The sequence below is a fragment of the Lepisosteus oculatus genome, chromosome 5 (genome assembly GCF_040954835.1).
Source record: "Lepisosteus oculatus isolate fLepOcu1 chromosome 5, fLepOcu1.hap2, whole genome shotgun sequence".
Taxonomy (NCBI): Eukaryota; Metazoa; Chordata; class Actinopteri; order Semionotiformes; family Lepisosteidae; genus Lepisosteus; species Lepisosteus oculatus.
Window position 1 is genome coordinate 59,718,136 of NC_090700.1, and position 25,562 is coordinate 59,743,697.

At 37.8% G+C, this 25,562-nt stretch overlaps 1 protein-coding gene across 2 annotated transcripts; it reads left to right on the top strand.

Moving 5' to 3' along the window:
- The first annotated feature begins 674 nt into the window (after nt 1-674).
- On the top strand, nt 675-25,161 carry arih1 (ariadne ubiquitin-conjugating enzyme E2 binding protein homolog 1 (Drosophila)). 2 transcript variants are annotated; one of them, XM_069190754.1, is made up of 14 exons: nt 675-1,096; nt 9,095-9,162; nt 10,518-10,662; nt 11,845-11,937; nt 13,869-13,924; nt 15,169-15,235; nt 15,547-15,653; nt 16,247-16,289; nt 17,886-17,957; nt 18,069-18,199; nt 19,314-19,371; nt 19,880-20,140; nt 20,512-20,624; nt 21,140-25,161. In XM_069190754.1, exons 1-14 carry the CDS (start codon nt 881-883, stop codon nt 21,222-21,224), a joined length of 1,515 nt encoding a protein of 504 aa, XP_069046855.1. In that variant the 5' UTR covers nt 675-880; the 3' UTR covers nt 21,225-25,161. The 2 variants fall into 2 exon arrangements, with proteins under 2 accessions (XP_069046855.1, XP_006628991.1); XM_006628928.3 differs by having other exon boundaries at nt 677-1,165.
- Nucleotides 25,162-25,562: the final 401 nt, after the last annotated feature.

Consider the following 25,562-nt stretch of genomic DNA (forward strand, 5'->3'; position numbering starts at 1 on the left):
GCTACAACTGTTCCAGTGAGCTATTTATGTTTGCAAGAATATTGTTACCCAGGTGACTAAGGACATCCTTAAGAAATCTTGTTAAAATTTAATCTAATTTAAACTGATTGTGTAGCAACTAAATAAAATTATTCTATTAATGTTTGAGCTATAGACTGGATTTTTCTCCCTGTTTGCGTTTTGTTTTAAGACACTATGCACATTATTTACAACTCCTCTGGTCTACTTTTATATGCGTCTCCACGCATAGCAGATTTCTTCCTGGTCTTTTACATCTTTATAGATGCCACCCGGGTTCTTAATTCTTCAAAAACATCGAGGAAAACACATGAGCCCGTAAAATGGGGAGCAAGCGCCAGTGCACTCTTGGGAGAAATGGGAGATCTGATAAAAAAAAAAAGTGTGAATCTAGACGAACAAAAATACTAAATGAATTTGTGATTAATCCGTCCAATGAAAGTCCTTCGTCAATGTGCTTTTCCACCTTTTCACAGCCTTCCCGTCTTTTGCCACACTCAATATGGCTAGGATTGCATTTCGAAATCTCCAACATGGCGGTTATCCCTGACCAACATACACTTTTCTATATGTATATATATATTTTTTTTATTCTTTCAACTGACTTTATTTACACTCAACAAAAAAAGCAGGCAGGTCCTCTCGGCCGCTCTGTGACGCGCTGTCGACGTCAGTTCGTGACGCCGCGTCCCTTTGTTGGCTCAGCAGTGGCGGCGCTTGTGTTGTTATTTTCTCTGCGGCTGAAATTTTTTAAGTCTGTATGAATTTTTTCCTGGTGCCGTTGTGTCTCACGTTGTAAATAATATCTCTGTCGAGCCCCCTTTGGACCTTTCGCTTGTCTCAACCCGGCGTGAACATAGTAATGGACTCGGACGAGGGTTACAATTATGAGTACGACGACGAGGAGGAGGAATGCAGCGAAGACAGCGCCGAAGAGGAGCCCGAAGACGACACCCTGGAGCTCGGGGAGGTGGAGCTGGTCGATCCCGCGGAGGCCGGCGGCGAGCGGGACGTGTGCGGGGAGACCGGGGGCAGCGGCCTGGGGCCGGGCCAAGACGAGGAGGACTACCGCTTCGAGGTGCTGACCGCCGAGCAGATCCTCCAGCACATGGTGGAGTGCATTAGGGAGGTCAACGAGGTCATCCAGGTGAGGTGTTTCGAGGCGAGCCGGCTGCAGGAAAGGCCGGGGATGCGGGGAAAGCGGTAGGCCGGAGATGGCCGGATGAGACGGCAGCAGTTAGCTTGGGTCTGTTTGCAGGTGGGGAGGGACTGCGACAGAGCACGGCCCCCCCACTGGAATAGCATTGCGCGAAGGCCTGTTTGGAAACGGTTAGTTTAAAGGGGGGGTGAACCAAAATAAAAAAGCGTGGGGTTTTCAGAGTAAGTAGGGTAACTTTTATCAGGGCGGTGCTCATTCCCAGACGAGAGCTTACTTATCTCGCCGTAGAAGGCGGGCGACAACGGGGGTTTTCGGGGACGGGGGTTTATTTTTGCCGGTTCGGGATATCGGCGTGAAAAGAGGGTAAGAGGGGGTTTTCACTGATGCTGTCCACCTGCATGATGATTATTCTCCTTAGGCCCGACAACAACATGGCGGAGAGCTGCTGCCTCTCCTGTTGATAAAGAACTCGGCTGAGAGTGTTGACAATGTATAGTTTAATTCGAAACTGTCAGCCCTGTTTGCAGCCCTGTTTTAATGAGATGGGGGCTCGTTTTCAGTGGACGGTAGTGACGGCAGCGGGTGGGAAAGTCGTTCAGACGGCGGTCCCATTTTACAGTTCCGTGCCGCACAGCGCCTGCTTAGCCAAATAAAACTTATGCTAAGCAAACACCGCTCGACTTTAAGGTCCTTGTCTGGTGGCCGTACGGTCATATTGGTCGAGGATTGTTAAAGCGACTTCTTTTATTAAGGAAAGGTGCTGACTCGGGGATTTCATTTGATCCCGGGCCAGAAAGCCCTTTCCTCCTCTGGTACAATTTAAGCGGCGGCTGTACTGATTTTCTGGGATTGACCACAAGGAAGACCGTTGTTGCTGAAGTTTTGTTCAAATTATTTATCGTCATTTTTTTCCTCCATATTTTAGTAAAGCATGTAGGCTCCGGCAGTATGCAGGCACTATGCACAATGCGGCCAGGAATCAAGATTACCTAAAGTGCAAAAGAATGAAATATATGTTCACTAAAAGGGTTGTTCATTTTACCCTTTAGTTATTTTATCAGGATCAAGTAATATGCATCTTAATTGTTCCTAAGTCCTGAAATATGTAAAAAAAAAATCAACCTTTAGCTTTCTGGACAATACATTTCCATAGTAAATCTGTAGTCTGTAGCCAGCAGCCATATCGCCCTGCAACTCACAACTGGCAGCCCACTGAAGCTCAGCAGGTGTGAGCCTGGTCAGTACCTGGATGGGAAGACCTCCTGGGAAAAACTAAGGCTGCTGCTGGAAGAGGTGTTAGTGGAGCCAGCAGGGGGCGCTCACCCTGCGGTCCATGTGGGTCCTAATGCCCCAGTATAGTGACTGGGACACTGTACTGTAAACGGGTGCCGTCCTTCAGATAAGATGTAAAACCGAGGTCCTGACTTGACTCTCTGTGGTCATTAAAACTCCCAGGGCGTTTCTCGAAAAGAGTAGGGGTGTAACCCCGGTGTCCTGGCCAAATTTCCCATTGGCCCTTACCAGTCATGCCCTCCTAATAATCCCCATCTATGAATTGGCTTCATTACTCTGCTCTCCTCCCCACTGAGAGCTGGTGTGTGGGGAGAGTACTGGCGCACTATGGCTGCCGTTGCATCATCCAGTTGGGGCTGCACACTGGTGGTGGTGGTGGAGGGGATCCCCATTACCTGTAAAGAGCTTTGAGTGGGGTGTCCAGAAAAGCGCTATATAAGCGTAAGCAATTATTATTATTATTATCTGAAAGTTGAGATGTCTTATTATGGTCAAGTGGACCAGTCTAAAACAAATCATTTTTCTGACTAATGCATCTTCTTTACAGAAATACGTTTAGAAAATTCCATCCTGTAAAGCTTGAATGTACATTTTTAAAATTACATTTTAGTCAGAAAAATATTTAGAAGTTTTAAATACCCTTTTTACACCTACATCCTTTGACAATCATCTGGTTTATGAGTTACCTGCTGTTGTATGAGCAGCAGCCACTTATGAATGATTAATAATAATAATCATTGCATACACTTATATAGCGCTTTTCTGGACACTCCACTCAAAGTGATTTACAGGTAATGGGGATCCCCTCCACCACCCCCAGTGTGCAGCCCCAACTGGATTTGTTTTTTGCTTCGACAGCTACTCTGTAAAGAGTTTAAATCTGAAAATAATGGCTTAAAGTATTCATGATGGAATGGATTATAATTCCAGTTTCAGATTTCAGATTAAAGTCCTGTTTCAGTTTTTTAAACTCAACAGGAGACAAACCGATGAGCAGATGCACACATGCTGCCAACTAAGCCACACTGTGCCCTTTATACCATCAGAATTCAGCAAAGTTCTCTAGGGGCAGAGCTTTACTATAATCTGTAGTTATATACTGCTTTATTTCCAGCGCGTTCAAGTTCCAGTATTCATATAAATTTGTTTGTTCATTGCAGAAGCTTTGACTCAAGATAACTCTCACGCTGTACACTGTGTAAAGCTAGCCTTTTTTCTTTTATTTGTTTCATTTTAAAGCTAGTTTGGTGTGCAGATTGTTTTTCTAACGTGTTTGTCATTTAGAAGACTTATTCATAAAGGAATCGCAGTGTGCACCCAGCATATATTGATAGCATTTTCAGTGTTTAGAAATGCAGGACTTCTTTTCATTCCATGTGCCCAGGCGGTTTGGTTCTGCTCTCCGTTGTTCTGGTGATGTGGCTTTTAATATTTCTAAATGATCTTTTGCATGACCCTTGGGCTCTGGTGGAGACAGGAATAAAAGGTATCTTACCTCCGTTTAATAAGCTTCAGGTGATGAATGTCCACAAAAGTGGAGCTACTGAGGGGGAAAGGCTGGTATAGTCTGTTATCCATGCGAGTATTGGATTCATTAGACGCATTGCCATCTTATAGTTTGTTTGTAATCTGTAGCAGCCCTGTAAGTAAACATTTTTTTCCTGTTCAAGAATTAACTGCTTTATGCTATCAAAATTAGAAAAACATTGACCGTGTTGTAGAGGTGGAAAAATAATTTAACAAAAGTACAATTAAGTTGTTTTTTAAAATATGCTTTGTCACTTACAACTGTAAATCAGACCTCCTTTGTAATACTGTCCTGTATTAATAAGTTTTGGCTTCCACACCCTTGGCACAGACATGGGGCCTCAGAGAGAAGGGATTGTGAATTTTGAGTGGGTGTTGACGAGCAAACATCTTCTCTTCCCTGCCATGGCATGTAGGGATAGGGTATAGTAAACACTCCCTGTTTTGTATGGGGAAGTAAATGGAGGAGGCCCTCTGGAACTCAGCAGGTGGTTCAAATTCACTTTGCCTGTCTTTAAATGCAGGAATTGCACCTAGTTCTGTTTTTGAAAGTCTTTAAATGTGCCTGCCAAGAATAGTTAGTAGTTGACAAACAAGGCTTTTGTGCAAGGTTTCAAATATCATGTATTTTTCCTTTTTTGACTTTTTTTTGCTAACTTTTATTGATTTTTTTTTTTCATTCGTTTGAAGTATTTTTTTTCACGTTCTGTTGTGCTGCCAAGGGGTTTGAGCAGAGCTGCAGAAATTAAACTTCTTAGAGCTAGACTACAACTTAAATGTTTTAACAAGACTGTTGGCATCAATGAGCTAAACACATGGAAAAGGTGACTCATTTGTGAGAATCCCTTAGGATAAGGTTACAGTCAGGCCAAAGAACGGATTGGAATAGTTCCAAAAGGTATTTTGTGCTATTCACCTTTTTTTAATGATCTTGACGTATTCTGCACACATTTTAGTAGGGTGCATATATTTGAGTGATAGTAGCACCTGCAGTAAAGTGCTAGATTGGAGCAGCTGTGGAATTCCCTTTTGTTCCTTTGTGTTAGGGATGCTGTCTTTAGATTGTATGTATTAGTGCTGGCTTCCTGGCACATACTCTCCCCTGCAGTTAGTGTAAAAGAAAACATACCTGAAGCTGTGACCCTGTTTCATGTCCTCATTTGACTTTATGACCTGCTTTATTTTTTTGTCAGATTCCTTTTTCTTTATTGATAATTGCTGCAATTGCATGTGGTGCTGCTGCGAGTGATGAATGTCTGTGGCATTACGAAATGGTTGTCCTTAAATCTAAATATAGTACTTGGTATATCCCAAGGTCCTGTTTGTTACGTCTCACTGTCACATCTGTGCAAAAGGGTTTTCTACACCGTGCACCTAGAACCCCACAGGTGTCTTGCTGGTGTTTGGTGTTTTAAGGCGCTAGAGAGAAGGTCAGAAGTTGACACTGCCCGTCATCCACTTTACCATCAGCTGGAAGAGGTGTTTACTGTATCAACAATTGTCTAATCCAGCTAATGGCAATCTTCTTAGTTTAACAGAAAAACGAATCCATTGAACGATAACCTTTCAGATTTTTGGTTTAATTTTTCTTTCATAGATAAAGATTGTTCTGTAAATATAATTTTAAGACGTCATACAAGGTTAAGATATTAGGCTGCCACTTGGTGTTATGGTTATCTTGGCAGCCTCAGCTCTTGAGACCTTGGTTAATGTCTGGATTTGTTACCTTTTCTATAGAGTTTACATGTTCTCCATGCGTTAACATGGATTTTCACCAGTTCCAGTGGCTTTTTCCCATCTTCAGAATAAATGATGGGTAGCTTGATAGGTTTTTTCACATTTTCCTTGTGTGTGTGTCCAATGATACTTAGTATCTGTTAGCAACAGATAGCATCCTGTTCAGGGTATAATCCTGCATACCAGGGTAGTCTGTTTTGGAATGGAATGAACAGCTTTTTCAAACTATTTGAATGGATGTTAAGGTTTTCAGCAGTGTACCCTGACAAGGAATGCAATGTGTGTTAAAATAGTAAATGAAAATTCCCAGTCTTTCTAATGTCAGCGTGCAGCATCTTAAAAAAAAATGAAATGTGAATAGTATCCATCTTTGCATAATTTAGAAAGCAAAATCCATTTGTTCCTTCTGTTTAAGCAACGTTTAACAGTCGAAAGCTGTAGATAGTAATACAAAATGTCATATGATATTGTACTCCCAACATTTCATAAAATTACCAGCCCTGTGGCTTTTTTGCAAGAAGGTGTCGTCTAAATCTTTTATTATTCTTAAACATAAATCCACTATGCTCTCTTTGTGTAGTACACTATCAACTGTTGAGGTGTCTTTGTTGTCTCTATAGTTACATTTTTGGAGGCTGACTGTCATTTATTGGGTTGAAATGGATTTCTGCCTAGAAGTTGGCAAGCTTTTAGGGATCGTTATGGTTTTGATCTTATACAAAGATCTGCTAAAAACAGCCTTTTATCATACAGTATTGTCTGAATTGTTAAATATTGCCCTCTTTTCACATGATTTATTCTCTTGAAATAAAAATCCCGAAAGAATGTTGCAAGTTAATTTCTTTATGTATATTTTCAAATGATCATCACATGCTCTCTTGTTTTTAATGGGAGATGCTAACAGTTGGCTTGATGTGACCTCAGCTAATGAATGTAATTGGATGATTCAATACTCCTTTCCTTCTGATTTGGAATTTGTACTGACAATTTTCCTCTATTTTAGCAGTCCCTAATATTTTTTGCTTTGGATACAATGGATAAATTCTGCTAAAGGGGAATTATGTCTGTAAAATGGGAAGTATTAGACTTGCTGTGCAATAACGATGAAATACACAAATAACAGAACAAAGTTAAATCTTACACAGGTTTGAGATTTAGGAATAGTAATGGTGCCCTATAGAGGTAGATCAGTTCCTTATAATAAGTTTGTTTTGTTTGCTTTAGCAAATTATTTGCAGTGTATTTTAAACACATGAAACAGCTTGTATGTTTGAGAGAAAAGGCATATAAACAGTTTTCATTGACTGTTAATTGCAATTGTTAAAAGTCAAAAGGTCCATTAAGCATGTGTAGTATATATGTTTTAGTGCTTTTGGGCATATAATTTGTGACTTAGTGGACACCACTTTTCCCCTGTTAATTCAATAAAGCAAGAGTTTACTATATAAAAGGATATTTTCAGACTTTTATTGCAAATAAATAAAGATGTAGATCTTACTTTTGCTTTAGTTCACTAATTAGATTTCTTTAAAAATGCATTGTGTAATATTTTGCTTTCCACATTAAAGTGCAGAAATTCTGAGTCTAAGATTTTTGGTAATTTAATTTTTATAGTGGTAAATTTTAGGCAAAGTATCATAGTAGTTGTATCGTAGGCAAACACATGCACATAAAAATGTCAGCCTGACGTGCACAGTCTTTTTGAAATAAGAATAGTTTTTGCAAATCTTTTTCATTAACATTATGTTGTAAATGGTAGACCTAGTATACTGCTTTGTGTTTGAGAATCATAATGTTTTTCAGATGAAGTAAAAATTTCAGAGGGGGGAATCATTAGGTAAGATCACTTTATTGGCCATATACAATTTCTTGTGTTAGGAATTTCTTTTTGCATAACCCAGCTTGCTCTCCATGAGACACACAGACCGGAGAGAAGCTTGGGGTCAGAGCACAGGGTCAGCCATTTATACGGCACCCCTGGAGCAGTTGGGGTTAAGGGCCTTACTCAGGGGCCCAATGGAGTAGGATTCCTCTGCCGGCTGCGGGATACGAACCGGCAACCTTCCAGCCACAGGCGCAGATCCTGAGCCACAGAGCCACCCCACCGCCCTTAGTGTACAGTGAATCATTGAAGTTTGAAGTGATTGCTTGGTTTTGAGAATTACATTAAGAATGTTGACCTGTTTTTGAAGGAGTCTTTCACATGTTCTAAACTTGCTTCATAAATGCCTTGTTGGTGCATGATCACATTTTATTTCTATCAGTTTTAATATCATGGTATCTCTTTAAATGTGCCCTAGGATGATTCTGTATCGTGTTTAAGAATATGAGAACTATACTAATTACTAAGATGTGGATCATTTTGTTTAGTTTAGCCAAGCGTGGATTTTGTTTTTAGGTATACACTAGGGGTTAATCAAGAAATCCTAATGCTATTTGGAAATTTTTAAACAGAGATGTGAACAGTATACAGTAATCGCAAGTCCATTGTTTTAAAATATCCTAATTTTAATATATTAAATATAATTTAAATATCCTAAACTTGGCGAGCAATAGTACTTTGTCTTCACAGTCTTCATTACATCCCAATTTAGTTCAATTTACCACTGAAATAGAAGTCAGAAGTTTGAAAAGCTTAAAAAAAGATATTTAATCATAGGTCACCACTGTTAGAGGAACTGTTTATGTATTCTTACATCATAGAAGAAATGTTATCCAAGAGCTTGTGTAAACCTTTCCTTGCAATCAAATGATTCAAGTATCAATAAGAGTAAGAATAAGAGGAACTTATTTTTCAAATATATACTGTTAGAAAGCCAGATGTGTCAATTATCAGAAACCACAGTTTATGATTGAGACAAATAAGTGTTAAGTCTGCAGAAATGCAAAAAACTACAGTCATCTGGTACGTATTTAAAGAGCGGTAGTGAGATTTTTAGAAGCATTTGGTTTTACTGTGTTGACACCTTTTGTGTAAAAATCATTGCTGAAGTCAAACTGTCATGTTTATTTTTAAGATTCTTTTGTTCTCTGGTGTTTCAGTATTGTTCAACAAAACCTTTGGTTAAAGTGGAGTAATTAAATTCACTATGTGCTCATAACCTTTTAAATGTTTTGTTTATTGGTTCATACTGGTACTAATTGCAAATGTGTTTTTGAGCTAGAATGTGTTCATAGCTATAGTTAGTGCAGTATAATATAAGAGTATAGGTTTATATACTTTTACTTCCATATTGTGGAATTACACAGACAAGCCAAGGAAATGTGAAATAAGTATCCATTTATTTCATGTCTGGATTTTCACATAATCTCTTTGCCAATACACAAGAGCAAAGGCTGATTTGTGTTTCTGCTTTCTAGAATCCTGCAACTATAACAAGAATACTTCTTAGCCACTTCAACTGGGACAAAGAGAAGCTGATGGAAAGGCAAGTAAATCAGACTCTTTTAATTTTTTGTGATCTCTTATTTAGGATCTGTCAGAGCAGTAGTGACCAATACATGACCCAGGATGCATTTGTGAGGTTCAAGATTTGTTTTGAACAAACTGGCTTATAGAGTGAAACAGCAGTTTGCTTCTCTGACAGATATCCCATAAAAGTGTCACTCAAAAATGGAAGCACTAAAGTTTTTGATTCTAACAAGGTGGCACTACACTTTTGTGCTATGATTTAAATGGATGTGAAAGTCATCTTGTGTAGTTTTCAGTATTGAGACTTAAATTGATAGCTATGTGGTATAAGTTTAAACCGACAGAGAGAGTCTTGTTTCCCATTCAACAGTGCCTAGGTGAGAATATCGACAGTTTCAAGAAGGCTAAACTGGTGCTAAAGCTCATAAGTGAAAAGTGAAAAAAGGAGTAGGTATAGTATCAAATACCGAGATTTTTGTCTTACTGCACAGCACAATGTGAAAATACAGCATTTAATTTTGAATTAACTCAATAGGAAAGATGAGGGTACTTCACTGAAAGGCTTGTGTTTAGCAGTGGCAAGCCAGCATTTTAATTTTACATTTTAAACGTCAAAATTTCTTATTTTAACTATTTCACACTGTTAAAATAAGCTTTATTAATTTTAACATGGGATTTGTGGCTTTTTAGTTTTTTCTTTTTTTTATCAAAGATGGTAAAAAAGAATCTTCTTTCAGTCTGCTTGTTAGACAGGCAATAAACCTTTGTTCCCTTTATTTTATGCTAGCATCTTTGATCAGCACTAAAGCTAGCAAAGTTGTAGTGACAGTAAGGAATATTTAATGGGATTTTTATGTTGATCATATTTAAGGATGTCACTTCTTGATCTATAGTTGTGGTCTTGGGAGACCAATGCTGCATTTTGAAATAGAGGCTCTTATTTTGGGTTTTGTTGATGTATTACAATGCTTATGTCCTGTCTGTTTTGGAGTCCTCTAAGAACTACCAGAATCAAGAGGCAATTTGGTTTTTAATGTGCCACTCTGCCACAGTATAACTTCTGGCATTATAGCATTTTATTTGAAGTGCTTTGAAGTCAAAAGGTTCTTCATTGTTGTTTACTTTGATTATATTGTGTGACTTAAAAAAAACACTAGGCTTTGTATTTTGTGCAAGTCTAGGCAGAGCCATGTTTTATTAATAGTCCTGACGGTGACATAATGAGCCTCTACTGATCACTGGCAACCTGGTACACTTAGTAGGGCAGATTGTTTTTTTTTTCTGCTTGTACCCATGGAACTGAGACAGTTGTTCATTAGAACTTTTGTTTGTGTTATGTTTTCTTCCACTAACTATCTGTCATTTCCTCAGGTACTTTGACGGGAACCTTGAGAAACTATTTTCAGAATGTCATGTTATAAACCCCAGTAAGAAGTCTCGAACCCGTCAGATGAACACAAGGTCTTCAGCCCAGGACATGCCTTGTCAGATCTGCTACCTGAACTATCCTAATTCGGTCAGTACCACAGAGCTGTGCAATGGAAGTTTGCATTCTTTTTCATTGTGTGGATAGTTGCTATTCAGAATGTGTGAGGAAGTTGCTTCGATTTTTTTCCCGCAACTCTGAAATGTACTCTTGCATAGATGGGCATTTCCTGAACGTATGCTGTTAAGTTGAAAGAAGCAGGATTTATTGAGTAGTCTGCTTGGTTTCAGTCTCTGATTCTTTGTATATCTTGAATCAATTTTAATATAAATCATAGGGCAAGGCCATTTGTAATGGAATGTTTATTTCAGTAATTTAATCATAACAGGATTTGATGTTTCTTTGGTACTACCATATTGCAGTATATTTCCTGTTTTAAACTTCATAATTGAAGCGTTATCAACATAATGAGAAGAAATTGAAAATCAAGTGGAAATCTGCAGAGGATGCCATATAATTAGCAGTAAACCAGTGAATGACAGACTTTTTCACCAGGCAAGAGGAGAGATGCAAGGCTCTTGTAGCATTTTGAAAGTTTCAATATTAAGGGTCCGTGGGTTTTGCAGAGAAATTGAGCTGATGTGCATTGGGCCACTTCAAGAGGAAACAATAGGTCTGTGTTAAATGCTTTGCATTTGAGGGAACAGATACATGTGTTTAAATTAAATAGGAGGAAAATATTTTAATACAAACAGTACATTGCATTGTACACTTGAAAACTGTTCTGTCGTGACACACTCCTCTTGCTTTATAAGATGGGGTTGTTTTGTTTGCTCTACTGCTTTCTTGAAAGTTGTTCACTAGTCCATGGAGCTGAAAATTACATTTTCTATCACTCAATTGCTATGTACTAATGTTGCAGTACAGTGTGGTTTGTAAAAAATGTTTTGATTTGGGAACATAGGGAATACATGTAATAGATGACTGGTAATGAGAATAAAATAAAAGTGTTTATTCACTTTCTAAGAGATTTTAAATGCCATCATAACATTACCTTTCTTGATGTTATGTGTTCCTGGTTGATTTCATTTCATAATTTTAGGAAGTTTGAAGGTCTAGCATTGACAGTAGGTCAGGATAACCTGAACCTTTTTAGTAAATGTTCTACAGTACATTACATGATTGGCACTAGTCAAAAATGACCAAGATCTGAAGTTTTCTTTGTGGATTAAAGTGGTTTTTATTTCTGTGAACATTTTCTTTTTTCTGTAGTACTTCACTGGCCTGGAATGTGGACACAAGTTCTGCATGCAGTGTTGGAGTGAATATTTAACAACCAAAATCATTGAGGAGGGAATGGGACAGGTACCAACATATCTTTCACTTAACACTTGCAGAATTTAGAGAAAGTGGGGCCATTTATTAAAACTCTTTGAAGCAAATTTGAAGTGTTAGTCTCATGATGAACATTGGTTTAATGTCGGCCACTATATTTGCTTTGATTGTCAGCATTAATGGTGTTTTAATTTTTCATTCAAATTAACACGTGGCTGCAATATTTAACAGTATTCAGCTTCTTTTGTATGACTCTAAAGTTGTGTGATTTGGCTATCTTAGTAACGTCCAGAGTGTACCCAGGAATCGGGGAAAAAACTGAACAAGTTGTTCAATTTTCTCAATTCATGCTTGGATTCAATTCTCAGAATGTAGAGACATGAGCCGCATTTCACTGAACATACAACCCCTTCTGTTTTGCGTTGGCTGCAGACATCCTCAGGGCCACCTTTTCTCAGGTGAAAACGCTCATTATGTGAAAAGGCAGACCTTGGCTGACCAGAGTTTTGGCAACACGTTGTGTATAGCCTGGGGCTGACAATTACAGCACCAGGGCAAGGCAAATGTGTATGTGAACATGCAGTGAGCCCTGGGTGGCCCTTTCGTAACGCATTTCCAGTGAGGATGTGTCAGTAATGGGCCACTCCCAAACTCAACAACAGGAAGAAAAGGGAAATAAAAGCACTTGAGAGGTAAACCACTTGTACACAGACAAGTATTATTACCATTTATTTCACAGTACTGAAAAGGTCATATTCCCCGTAAGGTTGCTGGCTCACATTTGGGCTATTTTGTTAAGACCTTTAACAACATTTTTCAAATCTATTTGGCGATTAGGTTATATAGAAAGTAACGTTTTACTTCAAGTGTATGATGATGGTCGGCTGCTAACTGATACATTTGATTGTAGCAAATATTTGTGAAAGACGTTTTGCTCAGTAAAAAATAAAGGCATACAAATTCATATTCATTTAGATAGGAGTCCCATGTAACATCACATGGTCATATTAAAACCTTATTTTGTCATGTAATTAAGCATTGACAAAAGACATTGTAGGAGAGGCAGAGACTAGATTTAATTCATTTCATCATAAGATGGCTTGGTGTCGGTGATGGTTTTGAACTCGAAGCTGAAAACACTATCAAAAAAAGCATTTGTTTTCATCTGGAGCATAACAGATTTCAACACGATTGTCATTTTAAGTGATGCCTATCGGCATCAAACATTAAAGGAGATATTAAGCTCTAAACCTTGTGAAAGCATGTAAATGAAAGACTAATATTAAGTAGAGGTATTTTAAGTAGTCTAGAAAGTTCATAAGCAGTGAAATATCTATAATGACATTTTTGTGCAAGTACTCTTCTCTTCATGCTGTTACTGTACCATGAAATATTAGCATGTTTACATCACATTTGCAATCCCAAAAAGCGGTTTTCTGAAGTTTGGTCTCACTCTTCAGTCAAAAGCATGAAGTTCTTTTAAAAGCTTCCAAAAACTTCTGGGTTAACTTAGAGGCATCCAGGTGTGAATGGGGACTTGATTTAATATTTGCCCTTGAATATGAAAGTAAGTTTTGTACTGGAATTAATTAATATTGGTACAGCATTAGAACAGTTGATTAAATCTGAAATGCATAAACAGTTTTAGCTGAAAAATTAGCATACTATGGTGCCACCAAGATGTTACTTGTAGAAATTAATCCTACATGGAGTCTTTTTAATGCCAGGTTAGAAAAAGGTTATGAATATAAAATTTCTGCCATATGCCACCGTGCACAGAATCTAAATAGTAAAACTGGTTAAACTAAATACTTCAGAACTGAGTGCTAGAAAAAAGTCTTTGCATCTAAAAGTAAAATTTGCATCTTTGTTGTACTGTTAAAGGTTGTAACTGTTTCGAGCCTCAGTTTAAAGTTGGCATTGAATGAATAGTTGCTTCTTTTCCCCTCTCTCTCTTTAAGACCATTTCCTGTCCTGCTCACAGCTGTGATATCTTAGTGGACGACAATACAGTCATGTAAGTAGACCAGAGTCTAAAACATTGGCACAGCAACTCTTTGGTAAAATATTCATAGAATTTTTTTTTTCATTGCTGATAAATATGGTGCTTTTTTATTTTTCTTTTGCTGCAGCAAGCCTTTGAACTTTGTGAAAATTGGCTTGTATAAAGGCAGAAAACCCTTTTAATGAAATGTTTTATTTTCTAAATTGCAATGAAACAAGTGAAATCTCATCAAATTTGCTTTCAAAACATTTGGAAGCTCATTGGGTTTACAGCTTATGAGAACAGTGGATGTGTGACTTTAACGATTACATATTGTTACAGTTAAGCAGCTGCAGATTCTTTGAAAGACTTGTTTGTAGAAGAAGTAGGTCACCATCACCCACTCCAAATTCTGGCTAAAGGTTTCTTAACTCTTAAAGTGTGATTTTATATTCTATGGCTTGTTCATTTGCAGAGAGCAGATATATAATGTTTAAATACAAGTATGAATGCATTCAAATCTGCGTTTCAGGCTACTAACCCATTCCAATAATGGGAAAAAATAAATATGCAAAACATATACACATCAGCATTTTGTACACTTAATTATATGGATCAGAAATTGAATAATGAGTAAAAAATAATTTGTGCAGTGTCAAACATTCTTTGTTTGAAATTGTGTAGAATTTCTTATTCTCAGATTTTTCAAAGGCTTATATGATGTATCCCAAGTAAAGAAGTAATTATCTTTGGAAACAGCAGGCTTTTGGGGTTTGTGTGGGTTCTATTTATTTGTTAACTTGGACACATCTAGAGAGCTCTAACATTAACCTCCTTGTGTCCCCCTATTCACCCTGTATTAACACCATTAGTATGTCAACCTATATCCTGATCTCTTTCGTGGAAAATTTTTTGTCAGGCTTTGGTAGCTGTATGTTTGCATGTGGCTGACTGTCTTTCTGTCAGTTCTGAAAGTAAAACAAAATACTTTTTAGTCATTTCATAACTGCTGTTACTTTCAGTAAGTTTATGGAATATAATCCTCTAGTTTTCTTCCAAAGAGTGGAAATGTCATGATCTTATAGTGTCAAATGAAAATATTAAATCGGTGCTTTTATTTTTGCAGCTGTTAGACAAGATTGTCTATTTTAGGATGCCCTAAATGTTATACTGTAACACATTTAATCTGAACCTTAAGTGAACAGTTTATCTAGTTTTGTTGTTAAATGCATTTGGATTGTCTTGGACACTAAAACCACTTCTGTTTTTCCTTATAGGCGACTGATAACAGATTCAAAAGTCAAGTTGAAGTACCAACATTTAATCACTAATAGTTTTGTAGAGGTAAGGTTGTATTTCTGTAATGTTTTCGGCTATCAAATTAATAAATACAAATAGTCAGGAAACAACACATGGGATGGCTGATCGGGACTTACCTCCACATCTGTTACATGTTTGATATACTATATGTAATTCTTAGTCTGGTAGAGTGTGTTCCATTGGTTAAAACGATATGGTTGATATTGTAAGAATTGTACAGCTTTTTTTGTGTGATCGAATTGCTCATTGAATGAAACTGTAAAAGAGAATTATGACGCTGCTTTTTGTTTAGTATTGAAAACTGTCATCAGCCCCTGGTCTTGTCTCTCCTCCAGTGTAATCGACTGTTAAAATGGTGTCCAGCTCCAGACTGCCATCATGTTGTTAAAGTCCAGTATCCTGATGCCAAGCCTGTACGGTGCAAATGTGGACGTCAATTCTGGTGAGTGATCAGAGAAATTATTAGCTGAAAATTTTCAATGACATCATCCCATCATGCAGACCTGTCTATCTACTGGCACCTCATTGAGCACCTGTTTTGTCTGGTGCGCTTCCTCTTGTGCCGTCAGGGTGGAAAACAAGGTGACACTTTAAATGTAGATCGCCAGTTTACCGTACTCTTACACTCTTAAACTTTGGGGTGTGCATCACATCAAGCAAAAGTGATTGTAACTCAAAGAATCAGCAAGTTTCCTTAAGCATGTTCATTATCAGGTTAACCATTTTCTTTTGCACCCCAAACGCCAAGTGCGCATTATTGTTGTTGGATTGGGAGCTGGCACAGTTCTTACTGAAAGTACAGCTAGGTACTTGCAAGAGCTTCTTAAAGTAGTTTCCTGGCGACATTATCAGTGACAAGCAGTTTCCATGGTTTTACCAGCTAGGCTGCTTCTGGTGAGCTAATTGTATTTGTGATTTTCTAGTATTGCAGCAGACCTTTTCTGTTTTTTTTAAGACCACAGTGCTGTAAAATCATAATACTGTAAAAAAAAACTGTGATTCATTTTTTTCATGGAATTTTTCTCTTAATCCTAGCTTCAACTGTGGAGAAAATTGGCACGATCCTGTCAAGTGTAAGGTATGAATAACTGGTTATGTCTTCACAGTGTAGTGTTTCTTCACTTAACTGAGCAGTACCACGTGAGACTTGCCTTGTCCACCTTTTTTGTGAACACTTTAGTTGTGTTTTAGCAAAAGGCATGTGGGAGACACATATGCAAATAGCCTCATGTAACATGACTGACTGAAGTGCATTTCAAAGACTCAGGAAGTTGTTTCCTGGACGAACTTGATAAACGGGGAAGTTTTAATCTTGGGAATATGTGTGGAAACAAAATAAAAGAGCCAGGGATCAAGTTTGGATTATCTTATATTAATCACAGACTTCTAGCTGACATTTTAAGAATTGATTTAATTTCTCCAGAACTGTCTCATTTCTAAATTGGCATGCATGGAGAGGCTTACCTTTTGTACACATCTTAAATTATTCAAAGATGAATTGGAGACATCTGCTCCCTGTCATTTTTTTTTAAAGATCTAAAATCTTATTTACATTTAGAATATATTCAGTTGTTAGTCATTTTCATTGGTTGTAATTTATTTATCCCAGCTTTCATGATGCTTTGGGAGTGTGAATAAACTGTCAGTGGAGTGGGAGGGCAGCATTTTGAGTTAAAATAGAAAAGGTACAGGTGAAGATTAAAATACCATGACCTATTACCTCTGTGAGATGAATCTGAAAGAGGTGCATTTGGAAAACAGATCTTCAGAGCCAAAAGTTTGTTCTCTATTGTAGTTTATACTTGGCCACTCTGCCCAACAGGCTCTTGATTTCAACAGTGGTTAAATTCAAGTATTGTGTTGAAAGGAAGGAAGACATATTTGTGAACGAAGGATAGGAATTCAGTTTGCTGGATAAGTCCTTAGACTGGTCTTTTTCCATGGGCTGTCAGACTAACAATAAAAATGAACAAGTAATAGGTTTATTCCATGCTGAAAAAAAGAAGAAAGAGAACACAACGTTTCGGCCGTGGAGCCTTCTTCAGCTGACACCTGAAGAAGGCTCCACGGCCGAAACGTTGTGTTCTCTTTCTTCTTTTTTTCAGCATGGAATAAACCTATTACTTGTTCCTTTGCAGCCTACGCATGCTGACGCAGCTACCCACCTGAACTAACAATAAAAATGTTATTGCTGGCCTTGATTAAAAGAAATTGAAAAGGCTCTGTAAAAAAGTTCATAAAAGGACTTTGTTTTTTCACTAAAATAAAGCAGTTAATTTGAGAAATAAAGTTAAGTTGAATGCAAATGTACTTTGTGTAAAAGGTATCATGTTTTAAATGTATTAATTTAATTTGCATGTATTAGACATGATATATCTAACTTGTATTTTTACATTCTGTGAAATGTCCTCCTTTTACCATTGACTCTGTCACTCTTGTGACAAGATCACATGCATTAAATTCTACTTATAGATGGTTAATGTGAGTTATCATACAACTGAAATCTTTCTGTGGTATTGTTAGCTATTAACAGTTGTACTGTATCAGTGTATCTTTAATGCGCTATTTAGTTATTACATTATGCTGGCTTATTGCAACTGAGGGAAGAATATGCTCAGTTTATGGGTGTGCTTTCATAAATCTGAATGGAAGGTTTTTATTCTGCATCTTGTAGTGGTTGAGAAAATGGATCAAAAAATGTGATGATGACAGTGAAACATCAAATTGGATCGCAGCAAACACTAAGGTAAATGGCACTTTACCTTTGAATATCCCACTGTCTTTATCATTTGGAGAGAGAGGCTGAATAGCACTCTGCAAATACGTTTTAAAAAGCTAACTCTGTATTTGTCGTAAGGAATGTCCCAAATGTCATGTGACCATTGAGAAAGATGGAGGCTGCAATCACATGGTGTGTCGGAACCAGAATTGTAAAGCAGAGTTCTGCTGGGTTTGCCTAGGTCCCTGGGAGCCCCATGGGTCTGCCTGGTAAGTATGATGTGTCATTACAGATTCCTGGCCATCTTCAGTGAGGTTTTGTTTTGTTTTCCCCAGGAATAAATAAATCTCCGATTGTGACAATACATAATGTATAGCATTTATTCAAAAAGCTGTTTAGGAGATTTCAGCCTAAAAAGCTTCTTGCTTTGTGACCCAAAGATCTTGTGGAGCCTAATAAAACAAAATTGTATTGTAGGTTTCATGGTCTGCTGGTGGTTTCTTTCAGGTATACCAGTGAATTAAGTTATTTTGGTTTCTCAGTCCTTGCAATACTATGTGTGATTTTCTCTTACCCAGTACATCCCAGGTGTAGATGATGAAGGTTTGGAGACCCATTTTTATGGTGATTTTTAAGCTGATCAGTCAATGATCTAGAAAAAAGTGGGCCCTTTATGTGCAGTTAGTCTGATAAGGATCTTATGATTTTGTTCTTTTAATTTTAAATATTTGTACGAGTTTTTACTTCATTACAGCATAAGTGGCCCCTTTTCCTCAGTGTTCCCTCATTGTTGTCATGCAGCCAGTCAAGCACTATTTTTACTAACTTTAAACTGGACACCCCTTAAGATGTGTGTGCTTCTTGAGTGAAAGTAACAACACACTTCAACCATTTTGTGCACAATTGTAGTATTAGGTTATCAGAAGTAATTGAAGCTTTTTCAGGTGAAAAGAAACAAAAACAGAAATCTGACTTAACATATGATATTACTGTTATATAAACGGACTCAAGCTCTGGGTACATTTTTGGGTACAGCTCTCTTGCAGCTATGACATAGGGGGTATTTTTAGCAGGCTTTTGTTGTTGGTGTTTTTCTTCCCTCACTGGTTTCATTGCTTCTTTTATGGAACTTGCTCAGGTGATTGAGGTTTTCGTAATTCAACATCTTGAGCAAGATTCCAACACCTCTTTCACCAGTAAATAAAACATGTATTGTAATGTCATCAACAATAAACTGATGAAAGATTGCTTGAAATAATTGCAATCGCATAATTTTTAGCACGCATAAAATCACCATTATATAATGCATATGGCTATTATTTACATATAAGACTGTGAAGATTTTTTTTATTTGTTAATGGTAATTTTAATTATGTTTTAAAGGTACAATTGCAATCGCTACAATGAAGATGATGCTAAGGCAGCAAGAGATGCTCAAGAGGTAAATCAGACTCGCGTTCAGCTACACCTGGAATGATTGTTGTGCTACAAAAAAGTGCCCTAGTGCAGTTTTCAGAATTACAGGGAACAAATGTGTGGAACGAGGTTTACCTTGCCATTGTAAAGGGGTTTTGATTTTGCAGCAATTGTTAGTGAGAGAGAACTGTTTTTGTTTTTTTTGAGTGGCCCGGTGAAGCATTGGTTGTTTTGCTGGAAAGTGCAGACAGAGGGTATTCATGGGATGACTAAGCATCTCGTGTTCTAGCTGACAGCCGGTGGGCACAACCGTGGGAAGGGAGGGGGCAACAGGAATTATTGAAGTTTGTACATTCACAGAGGGGTGAGATTTTCTCTTCTTTGCAGAGAAGACATTGTAAATCATATTTACAATGTAAACGTGTGAATTTTGGGTTTTGTTTTTGGAGGGGGGTATGGGCCGTTTTTTTAGAAAACCTGAAACATTTGTAAGTCCCTTCTGTAAGCAACAGGCGTTTCTGTCCACCCTGCAGCGATCCAGAGCTGCCTTGCAAAGGTACCTGTTCTACTGCAACCGCTACATGAACCACATGCAGAGCCTGCGCTTCGAGCACAAGCTGTACGCCCAGGTCAAGCAGAAAATGGAGGAGATGCAGCAGCACAACATGTCCTGGATTGAAGTGCAGTTCCTGAAGAAGGCCGTCGATGTGCTGTGCCAGTGCCGTGCCACGCTTATGTACACTTACGTTTTTGCTTTCTACCTCAAGAAGAATAATCAGTCCATTATCTTTGAGGTATGAGATCCTAAAAGGGGTTGGGGGGTTTTGAGTCACTTCTTGATGGGCCGCTGATATTTTTTAACGTTTCTGCTAGTCTCAGACAGTAGTGTGCGTTATTAAAGCTATGTATTTCTGTGATGTGGCTTTGCCAACTTATGTTTAATGAACGGACCCAATTATTGTTCTCATCCCTACAGTTCATTGAATTCTACTTGCACTTCTAAGAAAAACATAAACCTGAACGTTTGCCTTGTAAGATGCCTTTTGTTTTATAGATGGTTGTGGTTTGTTGGTTGGTAGTGCTAATTAGCTGCACACAGCTGTCCTTAATGCATTGCTGCACTCTGCTCCCTCTTATTTTGTTCTCTCCCCTCCCCTTTTTTTAGAACAATCAGGCAGACCTGGAAAATGCCACAGAGGTTTTGTCTGGATATCTGGAACGAGATATTTCCCAGGACTCACTTCAGGACATCAAACAGAAAGTACAGGATAAATACAGGTAGGGTGCCTGCTGTGGAGTTTTGGAGAGATGTGGTATTTTTAATCATCTCCAGTTGTATCAGTATAATAGTATAAGTCATTTTTCTAAAAAAAAGAATGTGAACTCTTTCTTAAGATTCTAAATCATTAGAAATGTGTAAAAATATCTACACATTTGAGATTTAAAAATTTTCTGATCTGTAAAAATCTCTTGATTTTCTTGATTTTTCATTAACTTCAGTTACTCTGAGTCATTGCTTATTTGAAATTGGACTCTTGCCCCATGAACGGAAAATGAATATTGTGTAATATCTGAACATCTAAGCACTTTAGAGTGGAATTAAAGTTATAATATACAGAAAAGACATTTAAGGCCTCTCTGGAGTGGATTAAAGCAATACCTCCAAAGTATCATGAGCAGGTCATAGTAAGTTGTCTGGTTGTATTGAACAAAAGGAGTAGCTGACAGTGTACAAGGTAGGCTTATTCAAAGATCCTTAACCCTAAAGTGTATCTTCTCTCTCACATCCCCAGATACTGTGAGAGCCGGCGAAGAGTGTTGCTACAGCATGTGCACGAAGGTTACGAGAAAGACCTTTGGGAGTACATTGAGGATTGAGGATAAATCCTACATACCATGAACTTTTTAAGAATAACTCTACCAACTAGAGTGCTGATGCAATTAAACTGGGCAGCACAGGCCTCTGCTGTCACCGCTGGTCTACTACCCAATCTTGCATCACTTTTTTTGTTTCATTCTTCTTGTTTTGTTTAATGGAAACTTTAAATTATATTGTAATAAAAAGGTAGAATATTAAAAAAAAAATACAAATTGTACAACAGTATTGTAAGCGGCAGAGTGGAACGCAAAAAGACACTGAAAAAAAAAGACCCTACCCTCCAGGCTTGTACCGTAGCTTCCTCCTTCAAACCTGACTTTTTTGTTTCCATTTTGACTTCATTTTCCGTTTCCTTGTGTATAGGGAATGGATTTATATGTTTTCAACACAGCTTTAAACGTCCTTATAGCCATGTATGTTGTACGTGGTGAGACCCCCCTTTGGGTAGCTGAATGTGGATTGGCTGATTGTAAGGTGGTTAAAAAAACAGAACTTTTGTTTAAAAAGGAAATCAGTATTTTTCAAATTGTAAATAATGCATATGCATGGTAAAGTTAAAGAGCAAGAGTGGCACGTGTTTGCATAATTTTTAAAAAAATATTTATTCTTTACAGATCTTGGAGATGATGTATATTTGCTGTGTAGTTTAAATATTCATCCCTGCTTTGTTTTATATTTGAAGCTATTTTATGTGGAGGGTGGGAGGCTGGATAATTAACACATTGGGCAATGGAACAGTCCATCCCTCTTTCTCTATTGTTATCAATTACAGTTCTCCAGGACAGTCGCAGTGCTTTATGAACTTTTGGGCCTCTGCTTTCCTCCGACAAAAGGAAGTAACTGACCTAGGGGTAGCATTTCTTGAGTTAATTATTTATAACAAATGTTTGGTCCTCCAGATCCAGTTGGTTTTGGCATAATGCTTAGGAAGACCTCTAAACCTTAGGGGATGAAGGGGAGTTAGGTGTGTTTACAAGGATGCTCTTCACAGATGACTGAAGCTTTTCTCATTGTTTTTATTATGAAATGTATGATTTTAATATCTGCAGAAAAAAAAACTATTCTCCTGACCCAACACAATCCACCCCCAACCCCTCTGTAATGAACTTCCTGATAATTTCTCAGGTCAAAAAAAGGGAAAAACCATTTAGGAATAAAACAACCTCTATTCTTTGAGAAGGAAATGCTGGGTGTACCTGAAGTCTTTCTCAAAAGAATTTGTGCGCTCTCGGCAAAATGTCACTCGGCTTCAGAAGAGAGTGAGAAATGCAGTTTTTAAGTGTGTAGAACTGAGGAAGAGTTCAGTCTGAGCAAGCACAGGTAAGGTTATATTTAAACAGCAAGTCTGTGGAGCTGGTTGGAGCAGGGCTTTCTTTTGTACTTGGGTTTCTTTTGGCTTTAGTTTGACGCTGCTTTACGCAAGTCTCTGATTTTGGGTTAACTCATGCTTCAGGGGCTGGGAAGGAAGGGGGCCTCTGGGGTGGCACAGATGGTAAAAATATTTGTATAAAACCAGATTTGTTGTAGATGCTGTAAAGCTTTTGCATTCAACTTTGTGAGCTGTATCTGGAAAGGAATGTACAAAAAAATGCCAATTAACTTCTGAATGCTTCCCACCAAATTTTCTTTTAGATTAAGTTACAAGTCAGAAAGTGTGTTTTCTAGTTCTTGGCATTGTGCCCCCATGTAAGGCACCCCCTGTATCTGAGCAGTCGCAGTGGGTTTTCCTTGTTGTTAGAGGTTAACATTCTTTTTTGTACAGTGCAGCAGTCTGAAAATTGTCCTGCATATGATGCAGGGAATGTTGCCCATAAACTAAAAAGATGTCTCCTTACACTGAAGTGTGAGCCACTTCTATACATATATAAATATAGATCTATATTTTTGCTCTCAGTTTCTGAACCATTTTTGGAAATGGGAGTTGTAGATCCAATTGGTTTAATCTGTTATAAGACTTCTTTAAAAACTGACTGTACTATTGAAATAAATGTCATAAAAAACACTTGGAACTGGGAGTGTTGTGTGAGTCTTCACAATAGAAAAGGTATAAAGTTGAAACTTGTGACTTGGATGTCTTGAGTGTGTGCATGCTTGGATTAATAACAGTGATGCACATTTAAATAACAGGTTATCTATTATTGATGATAATTCAGTGACTAAGGCTAAACATCCCACAAAATCTAAAGTGGTGAGGACATCAACAGAAGATATAATTAAATCTTAAATATTCTGAGATTTTTTTATCTTTGACTTACAAAATGCTAGCAAGGCAATTATGCTGTAGGTGTTCAAAAAGAAAATGATCATCCTGCTAATTCTAATAAAACTGCTTGATAGTATATTGGTGTTATCAAACTAATTTTTGAAATACTATCCATGGGTACTTCTGTGTGTGCTTCAGATGAAAATGTAGGATGGGAAAAATTATGCAGAACTTGAGAAGGCACACGTGAAATATGTGCATACCATTTACTGATTTGTATAAACCATCCTGGCCATTTGTAAATGACATCTGTGAAGGAATGGAGTTTGTTTCCCTACAGATTATCCTTCAGTTCCAGAAGCTGACTTGCAACCTTTTTTTTTTACCAGTTACTGTGCAGTTTTCTTTGCTTGTGCCTTAATGATGCAGAAACCTCACTATGGGGTTTGTGCAAGCAGCACCAGCGTTTGGATCAAGTCTCCTTTGGCAGTCAACAAGAAAGGCTGTGATGTCTTTCATGTGATTTGTTTTCTGATTAAATTGTTCCAAAGATTTTTGATAAACCCTAGGGATTGGGCTTTCACCATACTTTCTACCCAGCATTGTACAGTCTTCTCTTTTTCGTTTCATAGTCTTAACTTTCAAGGAAAAAATAGAAATTCGAATTCTTCCATAGTGTAGGTCATGACAAACTTTGGGTTAAGGTTGATATTTTCTACATTAGCCATGCGGATAAGGCACCATATATCACGTGAAGTATATGTGTCATTAAGTATGTTAAAGGATCTATGCTGCTATTGCTTGCAAAACTATTGTACACTAGATCAAAGTGGGTTTACCAAATGCGAATTGCACCATATTTGACGTTGTTGGTTTTTATGTTTTGGTGGTATTAAAAGGTCTGTGACCTGCTTTTTTTTTTTGCAAATGCCACAGAAACGGTGGAAAGTGCAGAGGCCTGGTGAACTGTCCGCTTCCTGTTAAGACAGATATTTGAGTTTTGAATAAAACACTGTAGGGTTCTACCGTGAATGTGTTACAGTAGCGACCCATAATTTCATTTTTAGAGAGAGCTTGGAAGGAATTGGGGAATCATCATTTTGATTTTACTACCGTAATCGTTAGGGTGTAATTTGCTGATATGATTAATGTCAAGAGGCTGGAGTACAAGCCCACGTACTGGTATTAAACTGAGCTCTGAAGTAGTTCAGGTGGGTAGCTGCGTCAGCAGGCGTGTAAGTGTTCACCCGTAGTCTAATGTCGTTACCAGTTGAGAAAATTAGGTGTAATGTTTCTGAAGGAATCTGGTGTGAATTCCCCTACGTATATTTGTAATGACAGGAAAACAATACAGGGAAAAGGGCTAACTGGCTTAAAAAGGGTCTCAGTTTGGGGGTTTTGTGTTGCAAACGGGCTCCTTCCTGTAATTTAATTTAATCTTTGCTGTTGAGCAGTTCGTGAAGTCCAGGTTACTCTTTTACAGGGTTTCTCAGATTGGGAGGACACCGTAGCCTATGAGAGTGCAAATGTATGTGTAGGTAAATAAAATGCGGAGTATTTTCTCTTCAGCGTCATAGTTTCAGCTTAGCAAGCGGTACCTGGAAAGTAACCCTGGGATACTGGCGACGCCTATTGTAAAATGGTTGTCCACATTACTAGTGCAAATTAGCGTGCAATGTTTTAAAAGATGGGATTTGTTCTTGTCCTACGAAATAAAATTTCTTTTGGCACTATTTCTCGGTACATTTTCTTTCTTTTTTTTAACACGCCATAATGAAAGAAATGACATGGTAATGATGTTGGAGGAGCGACTATATTTGTGTGGTGTTCCGTTTTTTTTTTCATTAAAGGGTAAACGGAAATGTTTCATGGCTGAAGTTTTGTACCTCTAGTAATTGAAGAAAAGGTTGGAACAGTAGTATCGTAACTGCAGTTATTTTCTGGACCAAATTTGTATGAACTTTTTAAAATGTTATAGTACAATAAAATAAAGCGTTCGCAACAAAAGAGGAGCAAAACAATTTTTGAACGTCCAATAACTAGTTTTCACAAAAGCCAATTAACCTACCGTTGTGTTTTTGGGCTGTATGTCATGACATGATGTACGTTATTACAATAGCCCGTGCTTTGTTGT